Source organism: Rosa chinensis, chromosome 6, assembly GCF_002994745.2.
Source record: "Rosa chinensis cultivar Old Blush chromosome 6, RchiOBHm-V2, whole genome shotgun sequence".
Taxonomy (NCBI): Eukaryota; Viridiplantae; Streptophyta; class Magnoliopsida; order Rosales; family Rosaceae; genus Rosa; species Rosa chinensis.
Window position 1 is genome coordinate 24,732,177 of NC_037093.1, and position 16,933 is coordinate 24,749,109.

Here is a 16,933-nt window from a genome sequence, read left to right on the forward strand (position 1 = left end):
CCTCGGCCCCACAAATTCCTGACAGAACTTATGAACGAAAGATCCTGAATCCTCAAAATCGCCTAATAAAGCCTAATCCTCAACACTCGAAGGCAATAATTTATACAAATTGGTGCTACTCTCATAACCTCCTTCACTTCAAGCTCATATCACCTCATCGTCATTTCACCTTGAAATTCCTTGCTCTAACCCAAACACTGCCTGAATCGTTTTGTAATAGGATTTCACTCGATCTCAGAGAGACGTATTTCCATGGCCCCGGATAGCGCCGTCGCCTTCGTCCGAAGCAGAAAGAGCTCACTTGGTAGCTCCGTCGGAGGTGAGGGCCAGCGGGATCCATCTCTCTCCGTCACCGCCGCCGACGTGCAGATCACAGCGAGTACTGCTATCTACGGGGGTAAAGACCAGCGGGATCTGTCTCTCCCTGTCGCCGCCGCCGACGGGCATATCTCAGCGAGTACTACTGTCTACAGGGGAAAGGGCTAGCAGGAGCTGCCGCCAGGGGGAAGATCTCAGCGAGTACTGTTGTGTAAGGGGGCGAGCGCCAGCGAGATCCATCTCTCTCTATCGCCGAAGAGATCACTGTCATCGTCGACGGGCAGAACTCTACTGGTTTTCCTGTCATCATCGGAGAGAGTGATTTGAAGGAAGGTGTTAGGCTGGTCCGAGATACATGCGTTGGCTTTGGGGTTGGTAGTATTAACCCAACCCCGACCCCTGAATTCCACTTCTCTTATTGGGATCTAAAGCCGCATAACTTGATTGTACTATTTGTCATTTCAGAAGTATTGGGGATGATGCTTGAGATCATCTATGAGGAGTCTCACATTGTCCCCTACTTCATCATCTTTGAGATTAAGAACTAAAGATGCTCAAAATTTCCACTTTCTCACCACTCCCCCAAACATGAACAAAAACTCATTATTGAATTGAAATAACATTTTTTTGAGATTTTCTTTTGTTTCTTTTTTTTCTTTTTCTTTTTTTTTTCTTCTTGATACTACAATTTTTGTTTTTGTTTGTTTGTTTTTTTTTTTTCATCAAGTAAAATTGCAAAACGAAGAACACCTCTACACTTATTCTTTTCCAAGTACCCCCAAACTTGTTTCTTTTAGCATCATCATGACATAAAGAATCTCATATTGCTCATTAAGAAAACTTGAAAGGGTAAGGCAAGTGTTTAAGTTAAGGGTTTACATTTATGGTGTGAAGAATTGAAAGGCTAACATAAAGGCTCAAAATAGCATCTAAGGATATTGAATCTTTTTGGGACATACTCATTTGGCCATGGTGGATTCCTAGTTACCTAAATCATTTTCAAGATGTAAAATTGAGACAAAGAGTTTCGAAAGATATGAAGCAAGTTCTAGAGATGCAAAGCAAATGAGATGTTCACTCATGAAGAAATTAGTACTTATAAGGATGCATGCACTTCAATTAAGCTCAAATCTCACTATGCTTCTCTAGCTCAATATATTGACATGACAAATATGGATATAAATGAAATCAAACACTTGATCCATAATGATTTATTTTGAAAAATAAAGCTCATAAGACCCAAACATGCTTTCTAGCCCACATTTATATTAAGCTCAAGTTCATCATTGGTGTTGGAAGGAACCTAAAATAAACACAAAAAGTACTAGAAAATAATAAACTAAAAACTTTTTTTTTCTTCAATTTAATACTAAACACTAACATAACTCCCCCCACACTTGAACTTAACAATGTCCCCAACGTTACAAAGTATTTTCTTGAAAGCACTTTCAATGAAAAGTCCAAGTATGAAAGAAAGAAACAAGCTATTTATAAAACAAAAACCAACTAAATAATCACAAATTGAAAAAAAAAAATTGACAAGAGTAAGTTAGAAATTTCTCCCCCGTGAAGACCATGAATTCCAAGCAAGGCACCAACATATAACCAACAAGGCAAGGGCTTTGCAATCCAACTCCAATAGTGTCAAATATCATCATTGAGCAAGAAATTCTCCATCAAAAATCAACATCAAACCCAACATTATTCAAACATTAAGGTGAAGAAGAAAACAAATATACCAACATGCATCATGAATATGAAAGTGAATGAACACATGTTTAGCCATAAAAAGTTTCAAAAAGAGTGGCTAAAAGCATCATGAAGGTTCAACTACAATGAACTCTCTCCTAAAAACATTAGGGGTTACAAAATAAAACAGATTTTTTTTTCTTTAACAATTTTTTTGTTTTTTTTTATCGATCGTTTTTTTCTTTTTTCTTTTGGGGGGCTTGAGATCGATCGTTTGGAAGTGAAGATCGATCTTTTCTGATTTCAAAACTCTCTGTGACTCTAAACAAGAGATCGATCATTTGCTTTGTTTTTTCAAATTCACTCACAAAACTTAAACTTTTAACACTACAAACAAACTAAGTAAACATGAAAATGAAAGATGCAAGTAAAGGATTAAGAGAAACTCTCCCTTGAAGACCATGATCTTTATTATAAACACCTCCAATCACCAACAAACAATACCGAAGCCTTGCCATCAAGCTTGTCATCTTTGTGCTATTCCAAGAGTTTTCTTTCTCCTTCATCTTGCATCAAGAGCATGGCTACCTCCAAGTAGGGCTTTGTTTTCAGGACATCTTGCCGGTCCGTTGACCCTTGATTCGTTCAAGGGGGCTTCTTGAGACAACCATCTCCCTTGTTCACCTTCTTTGAACTTCCAAAGCAAGCTCACATGTCAACAAGTGCTCCTTTGAGCAATCCTCAAATTTGTTTCTTCTTCTTGATGGGGGTGAGGAGTGACTCAAAGCCTTGTGAACATGGTAAGACCAGAAGGGGTGCGCAAGCTTCTTTCTTACTTTTCTCATCTCCCTTTACGCCTCTCCATAGTAACCAAAAAAATAGTATTCATTCATGTCATCCGAAATTTGAAAGGGAGGAAAGATTTGGAACTTGATTTTGTCTCCAAGTACTTTCATGCTCATGGTGCCTTTCTTCACATTGATCTTGACACCGGCGGTGGCCATGAAAGCTCTTCCAAAGATGATAGGAAGCTCATTGCCAACCATGGGGGCTTCCTCCATGTCTAAGACTATAAAATCCGCCAGTATCACAAACTTTGCTACATTGATAAGCACATTCTCCAAGATACCTCTAGGATACCTCATGCTTCTATCCGCCAATTGGAGAGTGATTGAAGTTGGTTTCAAAACTCCTTCAAGACCAAGCTTCTTCAAAGACGAATAGGGCATTAAATTGATACTCACCCCAAGATCCATCAAGCACTTGTCAAAAGTAGTTTCTCCAATCTTGCTTGGAATAGTGAAGCTTCCCAGATCTTTGAGCTTTGGTGGAAGCTTTCTTTGAATGATAGCACTCACTTCTTCACAAAGAGCCATTTGCTCATGTTCTTTGAACTTCTTCTTCTTCATGCACATCTCCTTCAAGAACTTAGCATAAGATGGGATTGTCTTCACGGCTTCAAGGAGTGGGATGTTTATATGAACCTTCTTGAACAAATCAATCATCTCTCTTAATTGGATCTCTTTCTTTAGTTTTTTCTCTTGTTGTCATAGAGCTTGAGGGTAAGGGAGAGATACTTCTTCTTCTTGCAAAATCTTCAAAGGAGGATTAAAAGTGATACCTCTTTGGAATGGTCTCTCAATTGGATGATCATTGGACACTTCTTTTTCATAGTTGGCCTTGAAATTTAAGTTGTTCTTCAATACCTCACATTGTCCTTCATATAGTCCAACACAACTTGCTCATGCTTTGATCTCCTTTCAAAACCCGGTAGCTCTCTCGGAGTTACAACTTCTTCATTAGTGGGCATGTACACATTATTCTCAACTTGCCTTCCACTTCTCAAAATAGCGATGGCCTTGGCTTTATGCCTTGGATTGTTGACCACTTGGCTTGGAAACACACCTTGCTTCATTTGGCTTAACTCTTGGGCTAGTTGCCCCATTTGTATCTCAAGCTTGCTCATGCTTTGGTGAAGGACATTGATCTTCTCATCTTGCTTTGCTTAAGTACCCTTGTTCTCTACAAAGACACTCATCAACATATCTTCCACGCTAGGATTTTTTAATGACTCTTGAGATGGTACAATAGGTTGTGCTTGAGGTGGAGGTTAATAAGGTGCCCTTTGGTATTGATTGTTAGCTCCTTGAATGTTGTAGTTGGAGGAGCTTGACCTTTGAAAACCTTGGCCGTGCTCACTATTGCCAAACCCTTGATCTTGATTTTGATTGCCTCCCCACCCAAAGTTTGGTTGGTTTCTCCATCCGGGATTGTAGGTGTTACTATATGGATCATTTCTTAGCCTTGGCTGGAAACCAACTTGGTTGCATTGCTCCATATCAACTTGAAGTGCACATCCTCTTGGACAAAACATTGTCTCATGTTGATCACTCTCACAAATTAAGCACACTTGCTCAACCATCTTGTTTGACATAGGTTGGAGTTACTCCCGATTTCCTTGAGCATTAAGAATCAAGTCTAGCTTCTTATTCATGTTAGCCTCAATCCTCTTCAACTCAATTTGCATTTGAGTGTTAGGTGGATCCATCCCATACATACCTCCTCTTCTTTGTTGATCCTTCAAAATCACATTGGCTTCTTTCACCGGTCTTCTATCACTTTGATTATCATAGAGTTGGGATGACTCGGCTAATGAGTCAAGAACACTTTCCGCTTCAATCTCATTCTTCTCCATGAAGCTCCCTTGACAAGCATTGTCAATTCTTTTCTTGGTATCTTAGCTTGACCCATTGTAGAAAGTGCTCAATAGCAACCACTTCTTGACACCATGATTAGGACAATTTTGCTCCATATCTTTGAATCTCTCCCAAGACTCATGGAACAACTCCGATGGGAACTCTTGAAAAGTAATAAGTAAATTCCTTAATGCATTGCTCTTTGATGGTGGAAAGTACTTCTTGAGGAATGCGGCCTTCATGTCATCCCATGAGTTGATACTTGCCGCTGGAATCTTGTACAACCAATCTTTAGCCTTATCCTTCAATGAGAAGGGAAAAAGCTTTAGCCTAAGGTTGTCTTCATCAATACCATTTAGTTGGACCGTTGAGCAAACTTCATTGAATAGCTTGATGTGCCTAAATGGATCACTGGTGAAGCCACCATCAAAAGTCGGTAGAAGTTGCAAGGTACTTGGCATAATAGAAAAGGCATGAGCACATGGTGGCAAGACAATGTAACTTGGATGATTTGTGAAAGTAGGAACGGTTTAGTCCTTCAATGGCCTTGGTGCATCACCCATCTTTGCTTTAGGAAGCTTCTCCCTTAGTTGTCTTAGCAACCTATTTGCTCTTCTATCAACGTATTGAAGTAGAGTGAGTGGACCAATGGGATGATGTTTTACACATTTACATATAATTGAACCAAGTATCTACATCGACAACAATTTGTTCATAAACTTATAAAAATATCGTAAGTGGAGTAATTACCTGTAATAGAACTAAAATTACACAAAAAATAACTCTATTTACCACAATAACAACAAAATTGTTGTCAGATCTGTAAATGAGTGTATCACATACATACAGGTACCGTAGAATTTCCCATAGTACTTAATAAATCAGAAAGGAAAAGGGCATGAGTAATAATAGAAATTTAGTTTAGGTGCCACCTGAGCTAAACCAGCTGTAACAAAGTATTTGTTTTTAGGTACATAATTTCCTAGGATGTTTTAACTCTTTTTAGTAAGTTGGTGAGAAAACTAATAAAATTTCATAATATGGTTTTTCTATCAATCTTTTGCAATAAAATTTACGTCCATGAAAAAGGAGTAAATCATATTACAGGAAGCCCAACTATACTTCCAATGATCCTATGTCCAAAGAGAGGCAAGGATTTTGTAAATTGAGTCACAAGGTTGATACTTCATTATTGACATGCAGATTGTAATATGTTGAATATATAAATATATATATATATATATATATATCATATCTAGAGCCGAGGTTAGGGTTTAGGGTCACTTTTCGGTCGCATATCCACATATCGACCATTCAGTTTTTAGATACTAATGTATAGATCATCTCTGCAAAATTTCAGCCAAATTGATGATCTTTAAGGTTTCTAACTCGCTTAAACCAATGGACGAACTGAATTTGTCCAACCTGAACCATACTAGCTTTAAGGTAGTTATCAATGCCTTAACGACCATCAATTTGGCTGAAATTTTGCAGAGATAATCTATGCATTAATACCTAAAAACTGAACGGTCGAGATGTGGTTATGCGACCGAAAAGTGACCCTAAACCCTAACCTCGCTCTAAAATTTCAGAGCGAGACCTTACTCTGGATAAGATCTGTGTGTGTGTATGTATATATATATATATATATATATATATATATATATATTTATAGGATAGGGATATGAAATGTTTATTCTCTTGATCATCTAATCACCTTATTGGCTTGCACAATTGAAATGTTATGCATATGTAAATGGACCTAATCATTTTAGTAATGTGTGTCTTAGTTAAGACTTCCAGATCGAGTTTGAATTTCAACATTTTCTACTCTCAGCCCTTTCTTGGTGTTGATGATAGTTATAGATAAGGAAAAGAGTGCTTATTAAATAACATAACAAAATAAGGAAAGAAAGTTACCTTACATAAGCATAAAACACCCAACAGTTGAGCACTTTATACAATCCAAAAGTTCTAGCAGCTTTGTATAGCAACTTCCTATTATGATCTTCCTGCAAAGCTACAATTGACAATATCAAGCATTCAAAACGGAAAATAGAATTGACACATGAACCCAACACAGCATGAATTCAGTAACTATTTATTTAGTAATGCTTATCTGCTTAAATTCAATAACTTAAAGAAGAGTTCTATTTCTTGCTGATTTGTTGGGAGTCCTACGGGTGGATAAACATGAAAAATATTTGGGTTTGCCTATGGACGTCAGCTACTCCGAAATTGACGCATTTGGCTTCCTAACCTATGTGCAGCGGGGAAGGAAGTACTTCTCAAATCGGTCATCAAATCTATCCCAACCTATGTGATGAGTTGTTTTGAAATCCCAAAGCAATTGTGTCGTGACATGCACCAACTCATGGCTAGGTTTTGGTGGGGAGATAAGGGGGAGGCTCACAAAATTCATTGGGTTGCTTGGGAAACGCTATGTGCTTCTAAGGAGGAAGGGGGGCTAGGGTTTCGAAATTTGATGTTATTTAACCTGTCTCTCTTGGCGAAGCAAGGCTGGAGGCTCCTAACAAACCCGGATTCCTTGGCAGCCAGAGTCTTCAAGGTGAGGTATTACCCAAATTCTGACTTTCTACATGCTTCCCCTATGAAAAACATGTCCTTCACTTGACATAGTATACTTGCGGGCAGAGAAGTACTTGAAAAAGGAATGAGATATCAAATTGGCAGCGGAACTAGGGCTAATATATGAAGGGATCCTTGGCTTCCTTTGCCTTATTCCTACAGACCCTTTTCACAGCCAATGGAGGGGACCTCTGAGTGGAGAGTTGCAAATCTCATCGATGTGGAGAACAGTGAGTGGATTGAGCCATTGGTTGACGAACTATTCACTAAGATGGAGAGCGATTTGATTTTGGGTATTCCATTAAGTTTGCGATAGATTGATGATCATTAGATGTGTCACTTTGATAAAAAAAGAAAAAAAAAGAAAAAAAAAAAAAGGGTGTACAGCGTTAAAAGTGGATACCGAGTTGCATGTAATACTGAAGGCATAACTGATAGAGCATCGTCGTCATCCCCTCTAGTATGGCATTGGAAAGCAGTTTGGAGGGCTAATGTTCCTCCTAAAATTAGAACATTTGCATGGTGATTGATGCGTGGCATCTTGCCTACGCACGCACGCTGCATTGTCAAAAAGAGTGCACATTGAAAATCCTAATTGTCTTTTCTGCCAAACCACCATCAAATCTGACTTGCGTATCTACAAGTACTGTAAAGCTCTAGAGTGTTTCTGGAGAGCAGGTGGCCTCAATTTGAAACCTAGAAGCTTCTGCGGCAATAATTTATTTGAATGGATGCAAGAAGTGATCTCTGCACTTGGTAAGCCATAAGTTGATTTGTTTGTTGTCAGTTTATGTATTATTTGGATGGAAAGGAATAATATATTGCGGAGAGGTGGGGAACCCCATGCACATGGTGAGCTAGGCAAGTACTACTTTGGAGGAATACCATAGGCTGTATCAAAGTAGCTTGGTGAAAAAACAACGTCCTAAGGAACGTTGGAGGTGTCCCCCTAGTGGGCTGCTGAAATTAAATATCGATGGAGCTTTTCAAGATGAGTCTGGGCAAGGTGGAGTTAGGGTAATCGTTAGAGACGAGCATGGGAGATTTGTGGCAGCTTTGGCAAGGCCTTTCTCTCACGCAGGTTCTGCATTTCAAATGGAGGTTGAAGCTTGCCGGGCTGGCCTATTGTTAGCCATTCATCAAGGTTGGATTGAGGTTGATTTGGAGTCAGATTGCTCATTATTGGTAAATTCTCTAACTAGTGATGTGTGTTGTTACTGATTTGTCGACTGTGGGGAGGATTTTAGACGATTGTAAGCATTATATGCATGGTATAAGATCTTTACAGTGTAGGCATGTCTACCGTGAAGCAAATGATGTTGCAAATCGTTTAGCACACCTTGCTAGTTTATCGTATGTTGATGATATTTGGTTAGATGAGACACCTGCTATTATTCAGGATGTTCTCTATGAGGATGCTCGTTATAATCCAAATGTAGCTCGCGATGCAAAATTTTACTACTATCTATACTAATATTAATAGAACAGGCTTTGTTAGCCAAAACTAAAAAAATGTACTAAAATACCCTTAAAATATTAAAAAACAAAGCACAATTTTCATTCTACAGGACATAATCGTCAAAACACTAAAACAATAAAAATATATATTAACTACCCATTTTTAAACTGATAACCACCCACTTTTCCACACCCAGAGGGTGTGAGCAGTTTCTAGTTTCAATAAATGAAACCGGGCGTGGGGCTGAGCCTCCCAGTTAGGCTGGATTCCAAATCCCTTTCCAAAAAAAAAAAAAAAAATCGTGGCATACAAACCAGACATTGAACAAATTTGACTGGCTCTAAGTAAACAACATATCTATTTTTACACACTATCCTATCCTCCAAAAAAATTGCTAAATTCATAATTTTGATTTTTCTAAATATCAATCAAAATTGAAATTACCTGAACTTACCCTAAAAACTAAGTATCAATCACCAAATCCCTCATCTTCTCCTTGGCTCAATCTCCGGTCTGCTGTACTCCAGTTTCGATCATCTTTCTGTCTCAATCAATCAACAACAGCCACAACTGCGAGATGGTTTGCTCATTCTCCAGTCTGCTCTACATGCTCTTCGCTCTCTTTCTATTTCACTCAATCAACAACCACAAAAGTTTTGAGATGTTTGAGGAAAAGAAAAACTCAAAATCAGGGAATCCAAAACAAACCCACACCAATTCGTCCTCTTCTCTTTTCTACTCCGACTTTGATGGTTGATATTGTGGTGAGCCTGTGGGTGAGACGGAGTAGAGAGAAAGGTAAAAAAAATTCTAGAAAGTGGAAACTCAGAAATTATCAAGAATTTGAACAAACAAATCACGTCAATTTTAGTTACTTTACTTAAGTAAATAAAGATAGTAAATGAAAAAAATATATATGAAAAAAAAAATTAATGGAGGAATGACCTATTGTGACAATCTAGTCAATCGGAGAGGTACATGCTCCCTTTAATTTCTTGTTAAATATATCAAAATAAATTGCATTTCTATATGTTGGTCAAGCCTATAGATCTTAAATGAGTTGTAGGTTCCAAATTGACTTTGCTAATCGAGTGGGAGCCAATTATGGCATAATTTGTATTATGAAAAGAAAAATATTTTTATCATAACACATATTACTCATTAAAAGTTATACCTAGCTTGAAGTTTATCAAGAATATGAACACCTAAACCACCAATGATGTCAATTCAGTTTGTTTACTTTTTTAAGTGGAAACAGAAAGGAAAAAAAAATAGGGGTATGTCAGAGGCAGTGCAATGCTCCATTCAATTTCAATTTCTTGATTTCTTGTACTAAGAAGAGGTTCAGAATCAGCACACATTAGTACTGGGAAGTCTAGCTTTAGCAAATGTTAGCAATACATAACAACAATGAAATTTGTTAGATGGAAAACAAATCTTTAAATTTCAGATTTTGTAGCAAAATAAGTATAGGTCTTGCCACTTAAAACATATGTGTAACTGATACGATGATTTGAAAAAACATGATATATTGATTCCTGGTTTTGGATTTTCTCAACTCGTAATGATTGTTGGAGAGGTTTCCAATTTTGTTGCTTATGCATATGCTCCGGTAGTTTGTGAACTCCACCTATTAAGTATAATATGTCATTTCCATACTAATTTTTTATCCAATGAAGTTTGTTTTATAACTTGTATGATTTTTGAATTTGTCTAGTGCTGTCTCGGCTCACTTCTTGTCAAAGGAAAGGCTGCAGCAATCAGGAGCAAGCACTTTGTTTCTACATTTTGAACCTCGCTATGGGCTAACAAACATACTAGTCTACTTAGGAATTTGTTCTTCGATTACGGTGAATGTACTTGTCTTGTTTCCCAACAACATATAGGCACTTTGTTCATTTACGTATAATTTGTTTAGATGATTAGCCGTGTGTACCTATATTCTGATGCTCAAGTTTGTAGGCATAAAGGCCATTGGAATTGCATCCTAGCGACACACTGTCAGCTGCCAACACCTTTCTCACCGCCATAGGTTGAATGTGAACCTCTATGCAAGCTTTTTGTTTTGGCAGAGATGGACCAACAAACCTACCCAAGCTAGGTGTCTCCAAAACTTGTGTTTGAGCTCCAAACACAAGAGATGGCCCCACAATCGGTACAGCCTCCACTCGGGGCACCATGCGTTCAGGTTTCGTTGCGTTAGCAGCGTTGCACTATTCAGGATCTCTGGCAACCGTGGTCTAGCACACGGGAGACCAACTTGAGTTAGCAGCCCATATTCTTGGCATCTACTGTACAGATTTTCAAAGAAAAAATTCAAATCCACAACCACCCCATACTCCACCGTAAAACTCCGATATAGTACCACATGTTGCAACAAATCGATCTCACCTAGATCCAGATCCTACCAGCTTCAAATTCAACAGTGTCCTTCTGCAAATATCTACCAAAAAGCACAACCTAGCCACCAAAGACAGCGATCAGAGTGGAAGGCGGGAAGGAGGCCTAAGACTTTAATCTAGAAATCCAGAGACGACAAGGGTACATTCATGCGATCTCCAATGTCGTCGTACGGTGCTAGCACCCCACGGGAGAATGCAGTTGAAATCAGAAGGATCAGTCAGAGTGAACAGGAATCGATCTCCATGTGCATGTGCCGTATAACGGCCATTAAGTCTTTAATCCTTGCGGAACATACCTATAAACGAGCGTTTGTTAAAAGCACGAGCAGTCAGCAGTTTTTCAACTAGATATGCCTGCGATCGTTGCAAACCTTCTCCCTTTGGTGGCCTGAGATCCATCGGCTTGCGGCCATCTTCCAATCCTAGCGAGGCTGCCAGTCGTACCGCCATTTCGTCAGCAGCATACATACCAAAAGCGCTAAGGTTTGGAAAACTAGGGTTTCTCCTCTCTCACGTCCTCTTTGCTTGTAGTTACCCGGCTAGCCTTTCTGCTGGGAATTGGCTTAATTATACAAAGAAATAGATAGATAGATTTTTTTTTCAATGAAAAAAGAAAATTACAAAATAAAACCCCTAATACTATCTACTGCTTAAAAAAATAGATAGATAGATTTAAAACAGTGTATTTATTTTTCACCCTCAAAATACACTTGTCAACCATAAAGTTAAAAAGAAAAATAGAAAAAATCCCTTCAAAAAAAAACAGAGAGAAGAAAAACACTAGTGACAGTAAGCAATGACGCCATTTGGGTGGCATTTGCTCTTTTTCTTGTTAGTCGTTCTCCCTCGACACAGTGACACAAAGGGAGTGAAGAGAGAGAGAGAGAGAGAGAGAGAGAGAGAGAGAGAGAGAGAGAGATTGTTGTTCATTGCTTTGACAAGAACTTCTATGCACATATCTCCAGCAGAAGTTTCCATTTCTAAGTTTATCAAGAGAAATTTGGATCTAATGTACTACTTTTTGTCTGGGGTAGTACAAACATGTTAGTTATATGATTACTTTGAAAAATGTCATAAGCTGATATTTTTGCAACAATCCAGCCCCTGTGATATACATTTCAATGTTTGAGGGTTTTTAGATCCACGTTTGTTACTATGGAACCAAAAAAAAAAAAATTTGGTAAGCCAAATTAGATTCGTTTTTCAGCACCGACTTAGATAATCAAAATGACTGTAAATAAGTAACTTCTAAATATAACATTAATAATTAGGAAAAAAAATTACACAATCATAATTGTAATATCTAATCCTATATGCTAAAACAAAGGTGAACAGTGTGCTCTAGCATTATTAGCACAAGATTATACACTAACAGTGAACAATACTATATTTCAAAAACAAAAGATAAGAGAGATTGACATCCTAATTGCAATAGAATGTTGTTTAGTGCAGATTCCTCTAAACAATACAAATTATTGTTCTTAATCTAACAGTATATCATTAAACTAAAAAAAAAAGCAAGCACTAATTTAAGAAGAAGCAGATTCCTATTTGTTTGAGGAGTTTTTTGCGAGATCATAGGGGTATTGGCCAGGCCTTTGTCACCATAGAGATTGTCCATATCATGTCCGAGGACAGGGTTATTGGTAGCAACATATTGACATCCCCTACTTCTGGCCATTGTGTGGATTCTATGGCTATTTTATGAGACATTGTGTCATTTTGACTGCTTACAATAGAGATGAAAGCATTGTTCCTCCCTCTTGGGAGTTCAAGAATTGCTGGGGAGCTGAATGGGGCAACGAAGGATATGGAAAATTTGAGATGACAACCAAGCTGGAAAGGAGGCTCAAAACCGAGACATAGGGAGTGCTAGACATTGAGAGAGCGGTATTCGGCATTGAGCTTGAAGACATACTGTGGATTTAGGCAGTTTACTGCTTGGTGCTCTTCTCTATGATTATTCCGTTGTGCACTTTTTCTTTGTACTTCTTCCTGTATTGAGACTTCTTAGATTGATCTAATCATATATGACCGTAACCTTTTGAGCTCAAAAAAAAAAAAAAAAAAGGAAAAAAAGAAGAAGAAGCATATTCCTCATATTCATATTCAAGTATTATTTGCAGTAAAGCTAGTAAGCGTATCATCCGAGGTGAATCAAAATGCATTGTAGTGACAAATCATAGCGTCAAATTCACACATTTGAAACGAAATTCTAAGAAGAACAAAGCACTAACCAGTATCTTTCTCAAATTTGTAAAAGCAAATTACCTTGTTCAACATCGTAAGCAATCAAGGTCCGCCGGACATCAGGGCATCGCTGGATGAGAAACAATCTCGCAGTCGAAGGAAGGTTGGCTTTAGGGTTTCTCCAAAAGCAGAGCATTTTGTTTTATTCATTTAACGTATGTTTGAAAATTGAGAACGTTGCTGGTTGATAATTAGTACAAATCCCTAACCTTAACCTAGAATATCCCAAAATTTCAAGTCCAGAAAATCCTTCAACCCTATTCTCCATTATCAAATGGGGCAAAGAAATTGTCCATCTCAGACAAGATTTCACATCTTATCTTCTCGGTTTGATTGTCGTTTCGAGATAATTAATGGTAAAAAATAAAAAAAACAACGCCACCGTTCCCATGGCCAAGTGTCAAAAGATAGCTGATCATTCCACCGTGGATGAATATATCATGTATCATTTCGGTGTTGTCAAGAGGATGGTATATAGTTTTATCAACATGAACGTGTCTCTATTCGAAAATGTTGAAAATTGTTTCCAAAATATATTTAGGTATGACTCCCCAAGCTCCCGCTGCATTTGACATAATCAACAGGCAAGCTGATAATCGAAATGACAGGAGGAGCTTCGATATGAAGTTTGGACATCGGCTTAATTAAGACAAATTTATCAAATAGATTATTGTTCATTGATTTGACAAGAACTTCCATGCACATATCTCCAGCAAAAGTTTCCATTTCGAAGTTTATCAAGAGAAATTTGGGTATGACAGCTACACGACTCTGCACGATTGGGTTTACTCGAGCCATCATAACCTCCTGCAAACCACCCAACATGGATTTACTCACCTCTCCCGTGAGTTTGCCTCTAAACTGAGTGCTGTTCTGCAAGCTCTAGTGTCTGCATGTGGAATACTACTGGATACTCACATAGCAATATACTCACACAAAATGTTTTCTTTATTGGTATTAAACTATGACCAATGAACTTCAACGGTGGTGCTAGCTCCGACTTGGATCAGTTTGCAGAAATGGTAAGGAGATTCCCCTTGAATCCCTTTCCAAATCAGCTGGAAGCATTACTTCAAATCCTGACAGATAATGCACTATCTGAAGAATGGAGGATCAACAACTCAACATTTTCATCTGCTCATCCAATATTCAAGACCACAGGACAGAAATTGAAGTACAGAGAAAGTCTCTATTAACGGTGAAGAAGCTGAAAAAGAATGATCTGCGCAAGTATCTTGGAGTGAAAGGAATATTGCGTGCCTACAAAAAGTCATCAGATTCTGGACTTATAGTTTCAAACTCCTTGCTAACCATTTCAATGACTTCAGCTGTGGGTATGTAGAAATTAAACTTGTCTTTCTCTTGAAGAAGCAAACCTGTCAAAACATGTAATGCGGCCCCTTGGCATCAATAGTAGGAAATTCTATCACCCTAACTATACTGTTAGCGTTAACACCTAACACATGAAATGTCACTACTGTTCCCACTTGCCCTACAATCTGATGCTTTAAATCTATCTCGCGCTTGTGAGAATATCTGATGCCCCTGCTCACACATAACAAACTCTTGTCCCAATAATTTTTAAGATCATCATGATATTCCTAGAGGGCTGCTAATGCATGTGAGAGCCACAATAATTCTACTTTGCCTCCTATAGGGACCACAGCGGCCTTGATAATGCCTCCACTCCAAAATGTGCGCATGCATGAATACGCAACCCTTGTACGCAAACAATCTAAATAATCTTCATTATCAAACTCGTTCCCTCTCAATCGATCATTTGCATATTCTTCAACATACTCTTGTCCTCTCCCAGTTGCTACCAAAACATCCTTGCTTTTTCTACCTTTACTTGCCATCCCACCACAATAATCACCAACTCTGATCCATACCACCCGCAAACGGTAACTCTATATGGGAATTCTTTGTTTTTATTCTCTGATTTCCCCTTTCACTCTAGACGGCATGTGAGCAATATGTTACTGCCTGTGATATACACTTTAGCGTTTGCTGGTTTTTAGATCCATGTTAGTTACTACAGAGCCTAAAAATAAAAAAAAAATTGATAAACAAAATTAGATTCATTTTTCAGCACCGACTTAAATAATCAAAATGACTATAAATAAGTAATTTATATATAACATCAATGATTAGAAAAAAAAATTTACAAAATCAAAATTGTAATATCTAAATAGTATATAAACACAAAGGTGAAGAGTGTCCTCTTCTTCTAAGTGCATCTACGTCATCCTGCATCCTTTGAAGTTGAGTAATATTATCAGCAATATCTTGCAAGACTCCTACAATACAATAGATTGTTAGTTAAAAATAACATAATAGAGAAAAATGGTGTGTGAATAGCACCACCCTTATAATTATGTAATAACCAATAAAAGAAAGTCATGTTGAGAGCCCATGGGCCAACCCAATGGACCACCGAAACCAAACGGCACAGAACTTACACTTTTCCTTCTCCTCTCTTTTGAAAATTGAGAACGTTGCTGGTTGAGAATTAGTATAAATACCTACCCTTAACCTAGAAAATTCTCAAATTTCAAATTCAAAAAATCCTTCAACCCTTTTCTCCATTGTCAGACGGGGTAGAGAAATTGTCCATATCAGACAAGATTTCATATCTTATCTTTCATATTTGATCGTTGTTTTGAGATAACTAATGGTAATAAAAAGCCAACGCCACCGTTCCTATGGCCAAGTGTCAAAAGATAGCTAATCATTTAACCGTGGATGCTTATATCTATCACTTCGGTGTTGCCAAAAGGACGGTATATAGTTTTATCGATAGGAACGTGCCTCTGTCTGAAATTGCTGAAGAAATTTTCCATAATCTAATTAGGTATGGAAATCCCTATTTGAATCTTCTGATTGTTGACCTAAGTAACAAGTATCTCCGATTCATCCTTAATGAGAATTATATGTTTGAGCTTTTGTTCTATATTTTATTGGGTCATATCTTATACCTGACAAATCATCAAGTCTAGTAGATGCTCACTATTTGAGCATCGTGGATGATATGTCGGATAATAGTAGTTATGCTTAGAATGAATGCTTAAACTTGAAAATTGCCAAACTTGCCTCTATAGAGTGTATATATATTATTTATGCAAATTTTCATTCAAATTGAAAATAGTTAAATTATTGAACTAGATTAAAATCAATAGATGAACTATATATGTCCAAACTGAATTGATTGTGTTCATAATGGTAAATGATTGTGAATGCCTTAACGATTTCAAATTTGGATGGAAGGTTGTAGAAATGACCTATTTATGAAAGCCTAAAAACTAAACAGTCAACATGCCGAGATGTATTGTTTAAAAGAAAATCTAGTCACCTACACGAATAACGCCTTAGGGATTCGATCCGGAGAATGTCGGATGTTCTCAACTGTGGGTTAATCGGTTTCGCAACTTAACCTTGTCTAATCAAAATACCGTTTAATAACTTTTTTTTTGACTTTGTCAAGGGAAACCCAAAGGCTTCCTAGGCCTAAGATAAACCCCTTCGACGCA

General features: G+C 37.8%; 1 protein-coding gene across 1 annotated transcript; it reads right to left on the reverse strand.

Moving 5' to 3' along the window:
- Positions 1-2,858: 2,858 nt before the first annotated feature.
- LOC112171106 lies at positions 2,859-3,512 on the reverse strand. The gene has a single exon (XM_024308340.1). The coding sequence runs from the start codon at positions 3,510-3,512 to the stop codon at positions 2,859-2,861; it is 654 nt and encodes a 217-aa protein (XP_024164108.1).
- Positions 3,513-16,933: the final 13,421 nt, after the last annotated feature.